Source organism: Lithobates pipiens, unplaced genomic scaffold, assembly GCF_037356315.1.
Source record: "Lithobates pipiens isolate NorthernLeopardFrog02 unplaced genomic scaffold, aLitPip1_a1.2 Scaffold_22, whole genome shotgun sequence".
Lineage (NCBI taxonomy): Eukaryota > Metazoa > Chordata > Amphibia > Anura > Ranidae > Lithobates > Lithobates pipiens.
In genome coordinates, this window is record NW_027507784.1 from 18,883,499 (window position 1) to 18,905,641 (window position 22,143).

Sequence of the window (22,143 nt, forward strand, 5' to 3'; positions counted from 1 at the left end):
TGTGTACCTACACTTCCACTGAATCTGCCTGCACCTGCCTGAGCTCTAGTTTTCAGTTTGACAGCTGTTCCTGGGTCCGTTCCAGTTTCTGCTTCAGTTCCGGTCCAGCTCGCCTACCAGCAACCTTGCCAGGCACTCGTGCGACTGTGCACTCCTGCGCCTCCTGTTTTCCCTATCGGGGGCCTCAAGTCAGAGGTGTAAGAGAGGCCTCCTTCTGCATACCAGACTCTACCACCAGGTATGTTACAGGGGCCCTGTAAATATATGTAATGCACATGGTTGTAGCTTAGCGGTGCAGGGTTTACGGGGTCAAAACATGCAGTGAGAAGGTGCCATATCACCTTCTCATTGCCTGTTAAATGCCTGTAAAAAGTGTTCCAACGCAGATCACATTTTGGGGGTAAACTTAGCATAACACAATGGGGTTCATTTACTAAAGGCAAATAAAATGTGCAGTTTGCAAAGTTGCTCCAAAGCTTAGAACATGAGCATAAGCATTTGTTGACTTCCATCATTCGATCATGTGCAAGCAAAAATGCAATTTTTTGAATTCTCCTTACATGTGATTGGGTATTTTTGGGAAGTAAAGCTTTACCTGATTTACTAAGCTCTGGAGCAACTGCACTTGCACAGTACAAGTGCACTTTGTAAAGTGCACAGTCTATTTGCCTTTAGTAAATCATTTAGTAAATCAACCACAACATAACAAAGCATTAACTCAGATAATCATCTGTGTTAGGAATCAGCTAGATACATTATATGATGACCTCTTACCTAGACGTTCAGACAGATATTTCAGCTCCTCATCGTACAAGGAGTCGGTGACGTCCACAATGTTGAGCCGTCCTCTGTTCTTGGTGTGATACAAAATACCAAACGTGTTCTGAGAGAAGGCCTCCCTGAACTTGTGCTTACTATTGCAGATGTGGTGAGGACGGACAATAGATACTGAGCTCTGGAAAGGCTTTGACTTTAGTTCACTGATAAGCCATTCATAGTCACTCTCTGATGACCTTGAAAAAATCCCAACTGTGTGGTGTCTTCCAAAATACCACTGTACAGTGAAAGATACCAAAATAATAATCATTAGATAACAGAAAAAAAGAGAAATTATTGTACACTAATCTAAATCCATAACTAAAAGTCCACATTGGCCTTGGGTTGTCATCAAACCTGGGAATACAAAAGTTCCTTTAATGCCGTGTACACACGATCGCACATTCCGACAACAAAATCCATGTTTTTTGTGGGGTTTTTTTCCGATGGATGTCGGCTCAAACTTGTCTTGCATACAAGCGGTCACACAAATGTTGTCGGAAATTCCGAACGTCAAAGAACGCGGTGACGTACAACACGTATGATGAGCCCAGAAAAATAAAGTTCAATATCCAGTGTGGCTCTTCTGCTTGATTCGGAGCATGCGTGGAATTTTGTGCGTTGGAATTGTCTACACGCGCTCGGAATTTCAGACTGATTTTGTTGTCGGAAAATTTGAGATCCTGATCTCAAATTTTGTGTCGGAAATTCCGACAGAAAATGTCCGATGGAGCCTACACACGGTCGGAATTTCCAACAACAAGCTCCCATCGAAACATTTGTTGTCATAAATTCCTCCCGTGTGTACGTGGCATAAGAGTCAGTCCACGCGAACCGAATATTTTATATATAGGTGGTCACATCCTGGCTTCTTATACAGTATCTCCTAGGGATTTTCATTGCAAAATCTCTCTTGTCATTCATATTCCTGCCCACCATGAAATCTTCCACCTTTCTTGCATTCTCAGAAACTAAACTGAAAAAAAAAATCCAACAGATGGAGCTCCCCCACCCCTTCCTACCCATAGAGAATTCAAGAGGGATGCCCACCCAGAAACTTCAAGTTTGCAGATTCATGTGTAGCGGCCATAACCCTTGACAGGGTGGCCTTGACTTTTGGGTTTACCGGTTACCTCCGCTTGGCTTGTTCTTCCACGTCTAGGGATTCCCAGGTTTGGTACCCAACAACTTTGGATGCTGACACCAATAAAGTCCTTTAGAAAGGTTTTTATTTGCAGGGGTAACATCCAACAAACACAGTCTCGTATGGGAACAGAGGGCAAGGGTGAAGAGCTCAGGCACCTTGAACTGCTAATATCAAAAAGTCTCTAATACCACCCAGAGAGTAGCCACTCACAGCTGGGTGCTTCAAATCTGAACAAACCTCTAGCCCGAGATTATGGCAGTCAGCACTTTGATCCGGAACTTGTGAAATCTCTGACCTTGAATAATGTAACAGAAAGTGAACAGGAACCTTTTTCCTCAGTACCTGGAAAGTTCTCTGTCTCCTTGGCAGTACTGGAAAAACGTGGACTCGTCAATGTCCTTCACAACTCAGCAACCAGGCACTTCTCAGGATTCCGCTTGTTGGCCCTCCTCCGAAGAGTCCTCCCCCCGGTCGCTTACATGAGCTGCGGTGCCCCTCCAAGCCGAGAGCACACCCGGACACCTTGAATCCTCCCTCAGTTACTGCGCCTCGGACCAGCCGGTTCCGAGACTCGGGAACAGATGGATCCTTACGCCAGACCAGGCGGGTCCATTGGGGCCAACCAACCGAAACATGTTGCGGAGCGTCACACGCTCCCGTGACCGGGACCCCTCGCGGGGCTACCCTGGTCCAGAATCAGGAACAGGCCACTATGGCCTTCAAAAACGAACCCTGAACACGTGACTTCAACATCTTAAAGGGATTGTAAAGTGAATTTTTTTTTTTTTAAATAACAAACATGTTATACTTACCTCCACTGTGCAGCTCGTTTTGCACAGAGTGGCCCAGACCTGATCTTCTGGGGTCCCTCGGCGGCTGTCTCTGCTTCCTCCCGCAGGTGCTTCTCACGTTCACGCGAGCTCCCTCGCATGGTGAGAAGCACTTGGGGGCACGCTCCCGTGATACAGCCGGCGGCTATAGCCATTCGCTGTATCACACGGCCCCGCCCCCGGCGCGCTGCGTCATCGGATGTGATTGACAGCAGCGCGAGCCAATGGCTGCGCTGCTTTCCATCCATCCACTCCAGCCAATCAGCAGCCAGGCTGAACGATGGAAAGGACGTTGGGGGACGAGCGCGGGACTTTTGAGGGGTGAGGTAAGTAAAACGGGGGGGGGCTGGGGGCGCCGGGACTGTCAGATGTTTTTTCACCTTAGTGCATAGAATGCATTAAGGTGAAAAAACATTTACCTTTACAACCCCTTTAAGTACCCTTCCCCAGACTCCTCAGCGGGGCCCGACACACTCACTGATTGGTTTCGGGGAACGCCAATACCTAAAACATCCAACCAGGCCTGGTTCTGACCTGTCATGTGCACCTCACTGTACACACGACCAGGCAGAACTCTAACACAGCCCAGCCAAACTGATGTCAAAGTTAGACCTATACAATTAACCCTCAGAACCCCATTAAAAATACATTTTTAATGGGGTTCTAAATTTGTACATGACAGACACTTTGTCCAAAGTGTCATCACTACACATGTAAGAAACCAGTACAGTAATATCATAGTCCAGTTGTCCTTAATTATCTGACTGAATAACCATAGTGCCACCAGCATGACCATATCATGCCTTCACCTGATCCCCCATCTTCAGAGATCTGTCAAAAACAGGAGCTGGTGGGGCCTTTGGATACCCATGATCAGAGAACAGACCAAACACAACCCAAAAAAAATATAAAGCAACAGAGGCTGGAACTGTGAGCATTAATCAGCCCCATCATATGCCTCTGAACATCTATCAGGTCTGTGAAAGCTATGACCTGAACTGCCTTGGGTTTGGTACGAGCAAGCAAAGACATTTGAGGCCAAACCCAAACCTCATTGAAATAAATGGGAGCTGACTCTGTCAAATTAGAAACTTCCACTCTCTGGGCAAATAGAGAAGGGGATGTCAAACAAATAAAGGGGGGGGGGGGCACTGCCCTGGGCAGTGGCGTAACTAGAACCTTCAAGGCCCTGATGCAAGATACCATGAATGGCCCCCCTGAACCCCAGCCAGGGCCCTTCCCTCCGAGTCTGGCAGTGGAACTCCAGGGTAGGGTCACAGGTATGACCTTTGTGAGCCTTGTAGTTCCACCACTGGCATCAGTAGTTTTTTTTTATTATTTATTTTTTATTTTTAGGTGCCCCATTGGGGGACTGTCCCTAGTCAGGATGGGGTCCCCGTCCCCAGAAGAGATGAGGTCCTTTTCTCCAGGACAGATGAAGTTACTGCCCCAGGTGAGAAGGGGGTCCCTGTCCCCACGTGAGAAGGGGCCCCTGTCCCCAGGGGGAGATGGAGGGGGTATGTAATGGTGTGTGAGGGATGGGGTCCTCTCACTCACCATGACCAAGCTGCAGGCCGCACACTCATCCATGTTGGCCTGGGCTCCATCCAGTGTGCTGGACGGGTGATCAGCATATCTCCCAGAAAGACCTTTCATCATCTGTGTATAACGAGGGAGGAGGGGGGCTGGCAGACAAGCCTGCAGTGTCCTCCGGGGAGCTCTCATAGGGCTGCACTGCATCTGTGTGCTTAAAGTTTGTTTACCCGGGAGAAGTATGCAGTGCAGTGTGGGCCGGACTCGGGGGGGGGGACTCTGGCTGGGAGAACAGACATCGGACTGAGCGGTAATGCATGGAGCAGGAGAGGGGTACTCTGAGGAGCCGGCCGAGGACACATGTCATGCGGGGAATGCACAACTAAAGAGCCAGTGCGATAGTCGAGCATGGAGCTCTGCTAGTCACCCCCCACCTCCAGCCACTCGTGTGCATGGTGCACTGGTACCCCTAGCTGTCTATGCTGCTGCCGGCCATATGTAGAGGGGGCTGCATGGGCCCCCTGCAGCACAGGGGCCAGTTTTGGTCGCGACTGCTGCACCCCCTATAGTTAAGCCCCTGGCCCTGGGTAATATGTAACATGTTTACAAGTGTGTACACCACCTCAGAGTGGTACTGAGGGTGCACACTAATGTGTCGTTTATGCTACGGCCCCCCCCCCCCCCCCAGGCATTTTATTTAAAGGAATTTAATACTTTTAATGCATCTAATGCGGCGTACACACAATTAGACATTCTGAGAACAAAAAACATTTTTTTTATTTTTCGACGGATGTTGGCTCAAACTTGACTTGCATACACACGGTCGTACAAAGTCAGAAATTCCAAACGCCAAGAACGCGACGTACGACGACGAGCAAAGAAAAATTAAGTTCAATAGCCAGTTGCGGTTCTTCTGCTTGATTCCGAGGTCTTTGCATCAGAATTGTCTACACCCGATCGGATTTTGTTGTCGGAAAATTTGAGATCCAGATCTCAAATTATGTGTGATGGAAATTCCGATGGTAAAAGTCAGATGGACCCTACACACGGTCGGAATTTCACATTCACATTTGCCGTCGGAAAATCCGATCCTGTGTATGGGGCATAAGCATTTTTTGGCGTCATGTTTTTAAAAATGTTAAAAAAAATAAAAATCACTGCTTCTGGCCAAACAGATTTTTTTGTTCCTTGCATAGACACATTTTACATACATGGACTTTTTAGGCACTTAAAAAATTCTTAAAAGTATACATTTATTCAGTATAAAATGGATAAAAAAAACCTTCTACCACAATAAAAGCCTTATATCACAGCATCAGGCTTAAAGTGATTGTTATTTTTTTTATTAAAAAAGAGCCTTTACAAACATGTTATACTTACCTGCTCTATGCAGTTGGTTCTGCACAGAGCAGCCCGGGTTCCTCCTCTTCTTGGGTCCCTCTTCTGTGATCCTGGCCCCTCCCTCCTGTTGCCTGCCCCTCACAGCAAGCAGCTTGGTATGGGGGCACCCGAGCCGAGCCACTGCTCTGTGTGTCCACTCAGACATGGAGCTGCCGTTCGGCCCCCTGCCCTCTCTCCCCTGATTGGATAACTGACTTTGATTGACAGCCGCCGTGGGAGTCAATGGCACCGCTGCTGTGTCTCACCCAATCAGGAGGGATAGTCCTGGACAGCCAAGGGATTCATGGACATCGCTGAATCGAGATGGGGGCTCAGGTAAGTATTAGGGGGGGGGTGGCTGAGGGGGGCTGCTACACACAGAAGGCTTTTTATCTTAATGCATAGAACACACCTTCTGCCTTTACAACCTCTTTAACCATAAATATGAGCCATGTAAGTCCCAATGTGAGAGATGTCTAATAATGGCGCGTACACACGATCGAATTGTCCGGCGGACTCGGTCCACCGGACAATTCGATGATGTGTGGGCTCCAGCGGACTTTTTTCATCGTAAAGTCCAGCGGACTTAGAAAGTAGTTTTGACTCAAAATTTGTCCGCCGGACTTGGGTTTCAGCGGACAATCTGTTCGTCAGTGTGCTAGTCCGGTGGACTAAGAATGACGCATGCTCTGAAGCAAGTACAAGATGGAAGCTTTTGGCTACTGGCTATTGAACTTCCTTTTTCTAGTCCCGTCATATGTGCTGTACGTCATCACGTTACAAATCGCCAGACTTTCGGAGCGTCCGTGTGTGGCCAAGTCCGTTCGTTATAAAGTCCGGCAGATTGATTGCCGGATTGTTTGCCGGACCAATTCCGCTGGACAATTTGATCATGTGTACACGGCATAATAGTTATAGATAAGCCTGATACTGTGATATAAGATTTTTATTGTGTTAAATGTTTTTGTTTTTTATCCATTTTATACTGAATGTATACTTTTATGATTTTTTGAAGTGCCTAAAAATATTTCATTATTCTATACAAAGCTATCGTACAAAATTCTTACCGACGGTGTTGAGAAGGTACCTAGATGAAGCAAAAGAATAAAGTCACAATAAAGGTACAAAAAAAAATGTAAGGAATGATCACAACCAAAAACACAGACCACTTACTTTCTATGATCTCCCTGATCTTGTCTATGTTTTCTTGAAACGACTTTCTGTTTATGCCGACCTGTTTACAGTCATTGGAAACTGAAGCAGCTGGAAATAGAAAATAACGCCATTACTATACAATTCCCCATAAACGCTTAAAGTGGTTTTACACCCAAATTATTAACGTTTACCTACAGGTAAGCCTATAATAAGGCGTACCTGTAGGTAAAATGAATATCTCCTAAACCTGTACGGTTTAGGAGATATTTACTTTGCATGCGGTCGCTAAAGTCAGCGGCGCATGCGATGAGAAGGCCCGGCTCAAGGTCCGGCAAGCGTTGCCGGACCGTGCCGGGAAGAAAACTCACGCGCGCACGTGCGGGAGTGACGTCATCGCGGCTCCAGCCACTCGCAGCGTCGGAGCCGCAAACTCAGAAGACACGCCGAGGGCAAAATGTCAGCTCCCTCCGCGTGGACCGGTGCGAGATACTGACGCCTCATTCTAAGGTAAGTATTTCATACTAGCTCATTTTCCCCCCTGCCCTACAGGTTATCTTTTTTATTTTATTTTTTTGTAATTTTTTTATTTATTTTTCTCCTGCGGGTATACAACCGCTTTAATCTACAAGCTGAGGTCATAAAGTTTGTTTTTGGATAGAAAACTGGTTACAGGGGTGTGTCCAAAGGGTGGTGATAAATAACGTGTGCTAAGACAGGTCTGGAGTGGTAAGTGGGATACCCCCAAAGTTTTATACTGGGACTGATTCTATTCAATTTATTCATAAATGATATAGAGAATGGGAGTAAGTAGTTCAGTCTCAGTTTTTGCAGACGACATAAAATTAAGCAGGGCAATAACTTCACATCAGGAGATAGGCATTTTAAAGAAAGACCTGAATAAAATAACGGAGTGGGCAACTACATGACAAATGAGGTTTAATGCGGAGAAATGTAAAGTAATGCACATGGGGGCTAAAAAAATTATACGCAAACTGCTCACTAGGAAGAGAACCTCTGGGGGGAGTCTACGATGCAGAAAGATCTGGGGGTCCTAGTAGATGACAGACTGAGCAACAGCATGTAATGTCAAGCTGCAGCTACCAAAGCTGGCAGAATATTAGCATGCATAAAAAAAAGGGGGGGGATTTACTCCAGAGATAAATAATAATAAAAAAATCCCCGTAGAAGTCACGTGACAGTGACGTAACGCCTAGGACACAGGCATACGGACACCAGAAGTGACGTTCAGGTACGAGCTTGTGCTTTACCCCTGTACCAAATGTGAGTAAAATACTGCTATTATTTTAAATAAACTTCAGTTTGCTGAACATACTACCCTAAAGAAGGCTCTATATCCCTCTCTTTATCCGGTTTTACTTTACATCTGAGCGGTCATTTCTACCCATTCATTGGATTAAAAAGGAGTGACCCACTTAAGCTCTGCATACACTGGGATACATAGGAAAGGAGGGAACGCGCAGGAACCACTTTACTCTGAGGGATCTGCTCCCTTTCTCTCCTCTTAACCTTCCTAGCAGTGATCCCGAAGTCTGGCTCGGGTTCGCATCGCTGGATGCAGGGAGGACACAGGGAGAAGTTACTTACCTTGTCCCCTGGATCCAGCGATGTCCTCCGCGCTGTGTGATCGAGTTGTCCTCCGTTCGATTCACACAGTGCCCGAGTGCCGCTGAGCTCCGTTCCCTGCGACGTTACGGTGCACGGGAGCGGAGATCAGTGCCAAATTCAAAAAAGTAAAAACACACAAAACACACACAGTACTGTAATCTGATAGGCAGCACGGATGGGCACTGATAGGCAGCAAGGATGGGCACTGATAGGCGGCACGGATGGGCACTGATAGGCGGCACAAATTAGCACTGATAGGCGGCACGGATGGGCACTGCTAGGCAGCACGGATGGCCACTGCTAGGTGGCATTGCAGTGTAACGTATTGTACTGATGGATTCCAATCAGGGCCAAACAATAATGCATGCCAATCAGTGATGCCCATTGTGGGCACTGATTGGCATCCCCTGTGGGCACTGACTGGCCTCACTGGTGGTCTAGGGTGGCATACCTGGTGCTGGGCATCCCTGGTGGTCCAGTGTGGGCATCCTCGGGGGGGCTGCGCTGATAATCGATCAGCACAGACCCCCATCTGTCAGAGGAGCAGCCGATCGGCTCTCCTCTACTCACATCTGACAGACATGAGTGAGGAAAAGCCGACCCATAGCTCTTCCTATTTACACTGTGATCAGCCGTGATTGGACACGGCTGATCATGTGGTAAAGAGTCTCCGTCTGAGACTCTTTACCGAGATCGTAGTTGTGGGGTGTCAGACTGACACCCTGCAACAACGATCCCCGCGAGGAGCGCCCCCCCGGGGGGCGCGCAGCAGCTTAATATCCTGAGGACGTCATATGATGCCCAGTCAGGATATTGAAACCACTTTGCCGCCATCATTCTGCTATATGGCAAAAGGTTAAAGAACACAACATACAGGGATATGGGAAATTATTATAGACACTGACGCACACACACGTACACAGGTTGATCTGATTGGACTATTGTTACTATGTAACTATAGGTAGTTTTTTTTTTTTGTTTGTTTTAATTAGGGAACAATTTTTAGTTTAAGGAATGGTATAAGGAATATTCCAGGTGCATTTTGCGTTTTTCAATAAACGTTTTTTGATCCACTGAAGTCTACGGAAACCAAAAACACAACCTGCAGGTCCCTGGCCCTTAAAATGCATGGATGTTTACTGTGACCCATAGGAAACCATGTTAAATGGAGTGTAGTGTGCTTCTGCAAAACTGAAAATACACTAAAAATGCATCGATCTGAACCAGGCCTAAGACTGGATTCACACCTATGGCATTTTTAGTGCTTTTTGCATTTTGTAGATTTTCACAACAGAACGTGTTCCATAGGAAACCATGGTAGATGGACTGTAGTACAAATCTGCAAAATGCAAAAAGCACTAAAACTGCCATAGGTGTGAATCCAGCCTCCTCTGGGACTGTGACACCATAATGGGCGGGGATATCACTCGGTGATGTCCCTATATAAGTCGCCGCGCGTCGCATCCGTGCCATTGTGAGCGGAGGATGCGACGAGGTAACATCTGAAGAGAAGAAGAACAGAAAGCGGCGACATCGGCGACAGAAGACCGGGCCACCGCCTGTAAAAGAGCTAGAAGAAGGCACGGTGGCCTGGCAAGAAAAACCAAAGAGGGGAACAAGACCCCCGAAGTCGGAAGAAGAGGGCGGCGGCGAGGAATAAAGCTGGGCTACTCCGCTAGCAAAAGAGCTACAAGAAGATAGCGGAGGAGTCCGGTGAGAAGACCCCCGAAGACGGAAGACCCCCGGAGCTGTGCAATAAACTATTTTAACCCTTGTGTGTGTGTTTTTTTTTTTACTTTATTTTACAGGTGAATGGGTAGGGGTACATTGTACCCCATACTCATTCACATAGGTTGGGGGGCCGGGTTCCGGGGGCCCCCTTATTAAAGGGGGTTCCCGGATTCCGATAAGCCCCCCGCCCGCAGACCCCGACAACCAACGGCCAGGGTTGTCGGGAAGAGGCCCTTGTCCTCATCCACATGGGGACAAGGTGCTTTGGGGTGGGGGGCCACGCGGCCCCCCCTTCCCCAAGGCACCCCCATGTTGAGGGCACGCGGCCTGGTACGGCTCAGGAGGGGGCTCGCTCGTCCCCCCCTTTCCTGGCCGGCCAGGTAGCGTGCTCGGACAAGGGTCTGATGTGGACCTGGGGGGGACCCCCACGCTGATTTTTTCGGTGTTGGGGTTCCCCTTTAAGTCCATACCAGGTGGCAGGGCCAGCAATGTCTCCTTCGCGGGCCCCGCCTACCTGGAGACGCGCTCAAAATGAGCAGACTTTCCTCCGCGTGTGTGGGCGAGTCCGTTCATTTCAAAAGTACGTTGGATAGTCCGGCGGACTTAGTATGCCGTATTAGTCCGCTGAAAAAGTGCCGTGTGTGGGCAAGTAGCCCGTTCGGAAAGACCATGAGAATGATCAGAGGAACAATATTACGCCCATAGAGGGCAAAACAGGCATCATCTTCTGTGGCTTTCTAGATCCAAATCTGCATGGCTTTACAATAGGTAAGGTTTGAGGATGAGCAGAAAACACAGTTCAGTTTTGGGAGGTTTGGACAAATATAGCAAAAGTTTGGCTACCAAATTGAACCATATACAAGTCAACAGAAGCCAAACTGATCAAATCAATTTAATTGTTAAGGCTAATAGTCACTTAAAAATACCATTTTGTAGGAAGCAGAAAATATAAAGTAGAATTAAAGACAAAACGTTTTCATTTTGGATAGAATAAGGGAGGGTTTATAACCTCATCAGTTATTTCTGTGTCCTTTTGGGGAGATTTCCCTTCACTTCCCATTCCATAGCCAAAATGGGAAGTGAGAGGAAATACCTTCACAGCCAGGGAATCATGGGGTGTCATTAGAACTAGTGTCCCCAATGGATGGTTTTCCCTCTATTACTGTTCTAGTGTCAACTAGGGGAGCACGAATGGGTTTTTTGGTGCCGAAAGTGAAAAATACACTAGGCCGAAAACCGAAACCTGTACTGAAAATGACTGTTTTAAAAAAAAAAATGTATACATTTAAAAAAAAATGTATACATTTTTTATATAACACATTGCTAATAGTATTAGCAAAGTTTCCATGCGGTGCACCTCTAGCAGATATGATGTTGGAGATGGTCAGAGAATGGGGACATGGTACAGGAGATGTTCATAGACTGCAGATATGGTACAGGAGATGGTCAGAGACTGGGGACATGGTACAGGAGATGATCAGAGACTGCAAACATGGTACAGGAGATGGTCAGAGACTGCAGACATGGTACAGGAGATGGTCAGAGACTGCAAACATGGTACAGGAGATGGTCAGAGACCGCGGACATGATACAGGAGATGGTCAGAGACTGCGGACATGATACAGGTGATGGCCAGAGACTGCAGGCATACTATAGGAGATGGTTAGAGACTGCAGACATGGTACAGGAGATGGTCAGAGCCTGCGGGCATGGTACAGGAGAGGGTCAGAGACTGCAGACATGGTACAGGAGATGGTCAGAGACTGGGGACATGGTACAGGAGATGTTCTTAGACTGCAGACATGGTACAAGAGATGGTCAGAGCCTGCGGGCATGGTACAGGAGATGGTCAGAGACTGCAGACATGGTACAGGAGATGGTCAGAGACTGGGGACATGGTACAGGAGATGTTCATAGACTGCAGACATGGTACAGGAGATGGTCAGAGACTGGGGACATGGTACAGGAGATGGTCAGAGACTGCAGACATGGTACAGGAGATGGTCGGAGACTGGGGACATGGTACAGGAGATGGTCAGAGACTGCAAACATGGTACAGGAGATGGTCAGAGACTGCGGACATGATACAGGAGATGGTCAGAGACTGCGGACATGATACAGGTGATGGCCAGAGACTGCAGGCATACTATAGGAGATGGTTAGAGACTGCAGACATGGTAAAGGAGATGGTCAGAGCCTGTGGACATGGTACAGGAGATGGTCAGAGTCTGCGGACATGATACAGGAGACGGCCAGAGACTGCAAGCATACTATAGGAGATGGTTAGAGACTGCAGACATGGTACAGGAGATGGTCAGAGCCTGCAGACATGGTACAGGAGATGGTCAGAGACTGCAGACATGGTACAGGAGATGGTTAGAGACTGCGGACATGATACAGGAGATGGTTACAGACTGCAGACATGGTACAGGAGATGGTCAGAGACTGCGGACATGATACAGGAGATGGTCAGAGACTGCGGACATGATACAGGACATGGCCAGAGACTGCGGACATGATACAAGAGATGGTCAGAGACTGCGGACATGCTAAAGGAGATGGTCAGAGACTGCGGACATGGTACAGGAGATGGTCAGAGACTGCGGACATGGTACAGGAGATGGTCAGAGACTGGGGACATGATACAAGAGATCAATGCAGCCTCACCAGTGCCTGTCAGATGCAACCTATACTGAAAATGACTGTTTTAAAAAAAATATTTGTATACATTTTAAATAAAATGTATACATTTTTTTTTATATAACACATTGCTAATAGTATTAGCAAAATTTCCATGCGGTGCACCTCTAGCAGATATGATGCAGGAGATGTTCAGAGAATGGGAACATGGTACAGGAGATGTTCATAGACTGCAGACATGGTACAGGAGATGGTCAGAGACTGCGGACATGATACAGGAGATGGCCAGAGACTGCTGACATGGTACAGCAGATGGTCAGAGACTGCAGACATGATACAGGAGATGGCCAGAGACTGCGGACATGCTACAGGAGATGGTCAGAGACTGGGGACATGCTACAGGAGATGGTCAGAGACTGCGAACATGGTACAGGAGATGGTCAGAGACTGGGGACATGCTACAGGAGATGGTCAGAGACTGCGAACATGGTACAGGAGATTGGTCAGAGACTGCAGACATGGTAGAGGAGATGGTCAGAGACTGGGGACATGATACAAGAGATCAATGCAGCCTCACCAGTGCCTGTCAGATGCAGCCTGCCTGTGCCCATCATGCAGCCTCACCAGTGCCCGTCATACAGTCGTGTGTGCCCCTCAGATGCAGCCTGCGTGTGCCCATAATATGCAGCCTGCCTGTGCCCATAAGATGCAGCCTTGCCTGTGCCCGTCATGCAGCCTTCCAGTTCCTGTCATGCAACGTGCCAGTGCCCGAATCAGAGCGGCGATCTCCGTGTGTCACCGAGCTGCATTTGAATTGTCCGGGTCGCAGTAATGATGTCCTGCCTCCTGTAATCACGTCACACTGATTCAATGTCCCACCATTGGATCAGTGTGTCGTCTGTCACAGGAGGCGGGACATTGTTACTGTGGTCTGTGTAGTTAAGCTCCATGACACACGGAGATCACGCGAGGAGGGAGGGGAGGAGGAGAAGAGAGGAGAGGACTGTGGCGCGCAGCGCCAGAAGGAAACCCCACCCGTAATGGGCGGCACCAGGAACCAGGCCCCGCCCCATTTTCGGCACCATTATCGGCGTGATTTCTCTTTCGGCAAAGTGCCGAAAACACAATTTTTGGCCGATATGTTTTGGCCGCCGAAATTTCGGTGCATCCCTAGTGTCAACCCAAAATTTTATATTTTCTTTCACTTTTGTTGATAACGGTAAACAGGACAAATAGAGAGGGTGAATCACCCTAATGGGGGCACAGGCAGCAATAAAACCTGACAGGGGTTCTAATCTCTCTATACTATCAAAAAAAAAAAAGTTTTAACCTTAGAATTACTGTAATAATGTTCAAAGTACAATATTGCAAATGCACTATTCCTTTTTAAAAAAACCTGCTCAAGGTGCAGGGCTGGACTGGGACAGAAATTTGGCCCTGGACTTCATCCAGATCGGCCCACTTACATTTTGAGTGTCCCATCAGCAACCCCCTTACATCAGAGTGTCCCATCACCAACCCCCTTACATCAGAGTGTCCCATCACCAGCCCCCTTACATCAGAGTGTCCCATTACCAACCCCTTATATCAGAGTGTCCCATTACCAGTCCCCTTACATCAGAGTGTCCCATTACCAGCCCCCTTACATCAGAGTGTCCCATCACCAACCCCCTTACATCAGAGTGTCCCATCACCAGCTCCCTTACATCAGAGTGTCCCATCACCAACCCCCTTACATCAGAGTGTCCCATCACCAGCCCCCTTACATCAGAGTGTCCCATCACCAGCCCCCATACATCAGAGTGTCCCATCAGCACCCCCTTACATCAGAGTGTCCCATTACCAACCCCTTATATCAGAGTGTCCCATTACCAGCCCCCTTACATCAGAGTGTCCCATTACCAACCCCTTATATCAGAGTGTCCCATTACCAGCTCCCTTACATCAGAGTGTCCCATTACCAGCCCCCTTACATCAGAGTGTCCCATCACCAACCCCCTTACATCAGAGTGTCCCATCACCAGCTCCCTTACATCAGAGTGTCCCATCACCAACCCCCTTACATCAGAGTGTCCCATCACCAGCCCTCTTACATCAGAGTGTCCCATCACCAGCCCCCATACATCAGAGTGTCCCATCAGCACCCCCTTACATCAGAGTGTCCCATCAGCACCCCCTTACATCCGAGTGGCCCATCAGCACCCCTTACATCCGAGTGGCCCATCAGCACCCCCTTACATCAGAGTGGCCCATCAGCACCCCCTTACATCAGAGTGGCCCATTACCAGCCCCCTTACATCAGAGTCAGTACCCCCTTACATCAGAGTGTCCCATCAGCACCCCCTAACATCAGAGTGTCCCATCACCAGCTCCCTTACATCAGAGTGTCCCATCACCAGCTCCCTTACATCAGAGTGTCCAATCACCAGCTCCCTTACATCAGAGTGTCCCATCACCAGCTCCCTTACATCAGAGTGTCCCATCACCAGCCCCCTTACATCAAAGTGTCCCATCACCAGCCCCCTTACATCAGAGTGTCCCATCACCAGCCCCCTTACATCAGAGTGTCCCATCACCGGCTCCCTTACATCAGAGTGTCCCATCACCAGCTCCCTTACATCAGAGTGTCCAATCACCAGCTCCCTTACATCAGAGTGTCCCATCACCAGCTCCCTTACATCAGAGTGTCCCATCACCAGCCCCCTTACATCAGAGTGTCCCATCACCAGCTCCCTTATATCAGAGTGTCCCATCACCACCCCCTTATATCAGAGTGTCCCATCACCAGCTCCCTTATATCAGAGTGTCCCATTACCAGCCCCCTTACATCAGAGTGTCCCATCACCACCCCCTTACATCAGAGTGGCCCATCACCAGCCCCCTTACATCAGAGTGGCCCACTGAGCCATCGGCCCACCAGAAAACTCCCTGTAGTCCCGATGGCCAGTACATGCCTGTCAAGGGGTCACCTTAACCTACCTGTGAAGTGTTGCATCTCTTCCATGTAAACAACATAGTATAGCAGACGTGATATTTACAAAGGAAAAATAAAGACATTTGAAATACTGTTAATTCACATTTCATCTCATCGCTGTCATGGTGGAACAGAAAAGGGTGGCAAGAGGCCCATTTCTCCCCAATGTCTTTGTATGTTGTAGGGTTACCAGTGACCTTCACTTCAAATATTTAAACTTAATCATTTGAAGAGGAGGGGGGGGGGGCACAAACTTTTGACCATATAATGTAGGTGTGATGATCAGTCGTCCAACTAACTTTTGGCCATCTAGTATGCTTCTTCATGAAGCCAGTCGGCCAATGAGATCCAGGTCTTCTCTGGTCACCAGACATTGTAGGGAATGAGAAATTTGAGGTAATTGAGTAATAATACCTTTGAATTGAGATAACAATGGCAACCCACCTTCAGAATGGTCAATAAATTCAAATTTCTCGCCAGGACCTTCATCGTCTTCATTACCTGTTAATATTAATTGTGTAACGTTTAACCACTTCAGCCCCGGAAGGATTTGCCCCCTTCCTGACCGGGCCATTTTTTTGCAATACGGCACTGCGTCAATTTAGCTGACAATTGCGATGTTGCACCCAAAAAAAAAAAAAATACGTCCTTTTTTCCCCACAAATAGAGCTTTCTTTTGGTGGTATTTGATCACCTCTGCGTTTTTATTTTTTGTGCTATAAACAAAAAAAAACTGCGACAATTTTGATAAAAAAAACACAATATGTTTAACTTTTTAGTATAATAAATATCCAAATTAAAAAAAAAATAATAATTTCTTCCTCGGTTTAGACCAATATGTATTCTTCTACATATTTCTGGTAAAAAAAAATTGCAATAAGCGTATATTGATTGGTTTGTGCAAAAGTTATAGCGTCTTTAAAATAAAGCATATATTTATGGCATTTTTATTATTATTATTTTTTTTTACTAGTAATGGCAGTGATTAGCATTTTTTATCGGGACTGCAACATTGCGGCGGACACATCGGACACGTTTGACACTATTTTGGGACCATTCACATTTATAGTGATCAGTGCTAAAAATAGCCACTGATTACTGTATAAATGAATCTGGCGGGGAAGGGGTTAACACTAGGGGGCGATCAAGGGGTTAAATGTGTTCCCTCAATGTGTGTTCTAACTGTAGGGGGGATGGGACTGACTGGGGGAGGAGACCGATTGGTGTTCCTATATGCTAGGAACACACGATCTGTCTCCTCTCCCCTGAGAGAACGTGGACACACACACACAAACATCCCCGTACCTGCTCTGTCCGGAGCAATTGCGGGTGCCCGGCAGACATCACTGCCATCGGGCACGAGCATCGGCTCCTCGGTGACACGGTGCGCACGCATCCTATATGAGCTCTATACCTCTCTAAAAATAAAAGGCAAAATAAAGAAGAAAAAAAAAATTAAAGGCGCCCTGTACCGCCGAGCTCATGTGCAGAAGCGAACGCATACGTGAGAGGCACCCGCCTATATGAAAATGGTGTTCAAACCACACACGATCGGTAGAGCGAGAGAAATAATTCTAGCGATAGACCTCCTTTGTAACTCAAAACATGCAACCTGTAGAATTTTTTTAAATGTCGCCTATGGAGATTTTTTAAGGGTAAAAGTTTGTCGCCATTCCATGAGTGGGCGCCATTTTGAAGCGTGACATGTTGGGTATCAATTTACTCGGCATAACATTATCTTTCACAATATCAACAAAAAATAAATAAAAAATTGGGCTACCTTTACTGTTGTCCTATTTTTTAATTAAAAAAGTGAATCTTTTTCCCAAAAAGTGCGCTTGTAAGACCGCTGCGCAAATACGGTGTGACAGAAAGTATTGCAACGACCGCCATTTTATTCTCTAGGGTGTTAGAAAAAATATATATATAATGTTTAGGAGTTCTAAGTAATTTTCTAGCACAAAAACACCAAATCTCAGAAAGAGGCTCGGTCCTTAAGCGGTTAAGCCTCGTACACACGCTTAGATTTTCGGACGACCAAACGCTTGCTTTTTTGTGGCATGCTAGTCTCATGTCAAAAGTGAAGAGGTTACTCATAAATTCAAAAATTCTCGGACAACAGAATACAACGTCAGAAGTGACGTAATGGGGGGGGGGGGGGGGTTATTTACTAAAGGAAAATCCACTTTGCACTGAAAGTACACCTGGAAGCGCAGTCGCTGTAGATCCGAGGGGGAGATGCAAGGAAAATAAAAACCAGCATTTTAGCTTGCACATGATTGGATGATAAAATCAGCAGAGCTTCCCCTCATTTCAAATCTACCCCTTATGCCGCGTACATACGGGCGGACTGTATGGCCTACTTAGTCCGCCGAAACACATTTCAGCGGACAGTCCGCTCGTGTGTGGGCTTCAGCTGACTTTTTCAGCGTGCAGTACGGCGGACTAAGTATTTCGGATTTTTCTAAATTCTGTCCGTCGTACTCACATTTTGGCGGACAGTATGGCCGTGTGTGTGCCAGTCCGCCGTACTTTTGAAATGAACAGACCTTTCCCGGCCGGAGAAAAGTCCGCTCATTTCGAGCGCGTCTCCAGGTAGGCGGGGCCCGCGAAGGAGACGTCGCTGGCCCCGCCGCCTGGTATGGACTTAAAGGGGACCCCCAATGCCGAAAAAAATCGGCGTGGGGGTCCCCCCCAAGTCCACAACAGACCCTTGTCCGAGCACGCTACCCGGCCGGCCAGGAAAGGGGGGGCGAGCGAGCGCCCCCCCTCCTGAGCCGTACCAGGCCGCGTGCCCTCAACATGGGGGGGTGCCTTGGGGAAGGGGGGGCCGCGCGGCCCCCCCACCCCAAAGCACCGTGTCCCCATGTTGATGAGGACAAGGGCCTCTTCCCGACAACCCTGGCCGTTGGTTGTCGGGGTCTGCGGGCGGGGGGCTTATCGGAATCCGGGAGCCCCCTTTAATAAGGGGGCCCCCCGATACCGGCCCCCCCCACCCTATGTGAATGAGTATGGGGTACAATGTACCCCTACCCATTCACCTGTAAAATAAAAGTACAAAAAAAACCCACAACACACGAGATAAAATACTTTATTGCACAGCTCTGAGGGTCTTCCGTCTTCGGGGGTCTTCTCGCCGGACTCCTCCGCTATCTTCTTGTAGCTCTTTTGCTAGCGGAGGAGTCCGGCTTTCTTCTTCGCCGCCGGCCTCTTCTCCCGACTTCGGGGGTCTTGTACCCCTCTTCGGTTCTTCTGCCGAGCCACCGCGCCTTCTTATAGCTCTTTTACAGGCGGTGGCCCGGTCTTCTGTCGCCGCCGTCGCCGCCGCCCGCAGACCCCGACAACCAACGGCCAGGGTTGTCAGGAAGAGGCCCTTGTCCTCATCAACATGGGGACAAGGTGCTTTGGGGTGGGGGGGCCGCGCAGCCCCCCCTTCCCCAAGGCACCCCCCATGTTGAGGGCACGTGGCCTGGTATGGCTCAGGAGGGGGGGCGCTCGCTCGCCCCCCTTTCCTGGCCGGCCGGGTAGCGTGCTCGGACAAGGGTCTGTTGTGGACTTGGGGGGGACCCCCACGCCGATTTTTTTCGGCGTTGGGGTTCCCCTTTAAGTCCATTCCAGGCGGCAGGGGCCAGCGACGTCTCCTTCGCGGGCCCCGCCTACCTGGAGACGCGCTCGAAATGAGCAGACTTTCCTCCGCATGTGTGGGCGAGTCCGTTCATTTCAAAAGTAGGGCGGATAGTATGGCGGACTTAGTACGCCGTATTAGTCCGCTCAAAAAGTGGTGTGTGTGGGCAAGTAGCCCGTTCGGAAAGTCTGACGGACAGTCTGGCGTACTTTTCCACCAGACTAAGTACGTCATACAGTCTGCTCGTGTGTACGCGGCATTAGATTTAGAGTGACTGCACTTCCAAGTGCACTTGCAGTGCAAAGTGGATTTGCCTTTTGTGAATAACCCCCCAATGCGTTGAATAGTTTTGTATGTATTCTTTCCTTTCTGAGCATACGTAGTCTTGATTGTACTAAAACCATACTAGTTAAATGAAAATCGGTCGTTGAGTTCACATCCGACAAAATTTTTTATTGTCTGCACATCAGGATTTTTTCATCTAAAAAGTCAGGATCAACTGTCGAAAGGACTGACTTATGCCGCTTACACACGATCGGACTATCTGGCGGATTTGGTCCGGTGGACTTTGTAGCTGAGATCCGCCGGACTTTCAAACTAACGGACTTGGCCACACACGATCACTCCAAAAGTCCGACGGATTCTAACGTGATGGCATAGAATAAGGACGTTCATAGCCAGTAGCCAATAGCTGCCCTAGCGTCAGTTTTAGTCCGTCGGACTATCACGGAGACGAACGGATTGTCCGCTAAAAGCCAAGTCTGGCGGACAAATTTGAAGCCAGTCTTATTTCTAGGTCCGCCGGACTTTTAAAACTAACGGACTTGGCCACACGCGATCACTCCAAAAGTCTGACGGATTCGAACATGATGACGTAGAATAAGGAAGTTCATAGCCAATAGCTGCCCTAGCGTAGGTTTTAGTCCTTCGGACTAGCACACAGACCGGCGGATTGTCCTATAGAAAGCTGAGTTTCAGACAAACACTGAGCTGCCCTGCATAGCCGGGCAATCTACTGAGACCTGTGAAGTGTCCCAGAAGATTGCAGGGAGGAAGGGAAGCCTAGGCGGCCCAAGCGGAAGTGGGAGCTCGTCAGTAATCGTGATGCATCGCGGAATCGAATCGAATCGTTGACCAGATAATCATAATCAAAACGAATTGTGAGACCAGTGAAGATGCGCACGTCTAATATGTACTGCGGCTGGTTGGCAAGTGGGTAGCATTATGGAGTAGCCCAATCCTTGGACCTTAATCCAGAAGGAAACTTGTGGGGTGACATCAAAAATGCTGTTTCTGAGGTAAAACCTAGAAATGCAGAGGAATTGTGGAATGTGGTGCAATCGTCCGGGGCTGGAATACCTGCTCACAGGGGCCAGAAGTTGAGCGACTCCATGCAACACAGATGTGAAGCAGTACTCAGAAATATTGGTTATACAACTAAATATGAGTACAGCAATTCACAGGAATGCTAAATCTCCAAGCATTTTTCAGTTTATATGGTAAGTGTTTGAGTTTGTAAAGAAAAATGCAGACACTAGTATGACTGGTAAGGACGTTCATAGCCAGTAGCCAATAGCTGCCCTAGTTTCGGTTTTAGTCCATCGGACTATCACGGAGACGAACGGATTGTCCGCTAAAATCCAAGTCTGGCGGACAAATTTGAAGCCAGTCTTATTTCTAGGTCCGCCGGACTTTTAAAACGAACGGACTTGGCCGCACACGATCACTCCAAAAGTCAGACAGATTCGAACGTAATCGCATAGAATAAGGACGTTTTATAGCCAGTAGCCAATAGCTGCCCTAGTGTAGGTTTTAGTCCTTCGGACTAGCACACAGACCGGCGGATTGTCCTATAGAAAGTCGAGTTTCAGACCAACACTGAGCTATCCTGCATAGCCGGGCAATCTTCTGAGACCTGTGATGTGTCCCAGAAGATTGCAGGTAGGAAGGGAAGCCTAGGCGGCCCAAGAGGAAGTGGGAGCTCGTCGGTAATCGTGATGCATCGCGGAATCGAATCGAATCGTTGACCAGATAATCGTAATCAAATCGAATTGTGAGACCAGTGAAGATGCGCACGTCCAATATGTACTGCGGTTGGTTGGCAAGTGGGTAACATTATGGAGTAGCCCAATCCTTGGACCTTAATCCAGAAGAAAACTTGTGGGGTGACATCAAAAATGCTGTTTCTGAGGTAAAACCTAGAAATGCAGAGGAATTGTGGAATGTGGTGCAATCGTCCGGGGCTGGAATACCTGCTCACAGGGGCCAGAAGTTGAGCGACTCCATGCAACACAGATGTAAAGCAGTACTCAGAAATATTGGTTATACAACTAAATATGAGTACAGCAATTCACAGGAATGCTAAATCTCCAAGCATTTTTCAGTTTATATGGTAAGTGTTTGAGTTTGTAAAGAAAAATACAGACACTGGTATGACTGGTAAGGACGTTCATAGCCAGTAGCCAATAGCTGCCCTAGCGTCGGTTTTAGTCGTCGGACTATCACGGAGACGAACGGATTGTCCGCTAAAAGCCAAGTCTGGCGGACAAATTTGAAGCCAGTCTTATTTCTAGGTCCGCCGGACTTTTAAAACGAACGGACTTGGCCGCACACGATCACTCCAAAAGTCAGACGGATTCGAACGTAATGGCATAGAATAAGGACGTTTCATAGCCAGTAGCCAATA

The 22,143-nt window shown here is 48.0% G+C and overlaps 1 protein-coding gene across 2 annotated transcripts in view; it reads right to left on the minus strand.

The window, feature by feature from the left end:
* Positions 1-22,143, minus strand: part of LOC143923368 (uncharacterized) — a 60,825-nt gene that overhangs the window by 8,523 nt on the left and 30,159 nt on the right. For both annotated transcript variants that reach the window (XM_077446993.1, XM_077446992.1), the window contains 4 exons: positions 16,277-16,333; positions 6,880-6,969; positions 6,774-6,793; positions 775-1,054 (listed from right to left, as the gene is read on the minus strand). In XM_077446993.1, the coding sequence (XP_077303119.1) occupies positions 775-1,054; positions 6,774-6,793; positions 6,880-6,969; positions 16,277-16,333 (447 nt within the window). The remainder of the gene's footprint in view (positions 1-774; positions 1,055-6,773; positions 6,794-6,879; positions 6,970-16,276; positions 16,334-22,143) is intronic.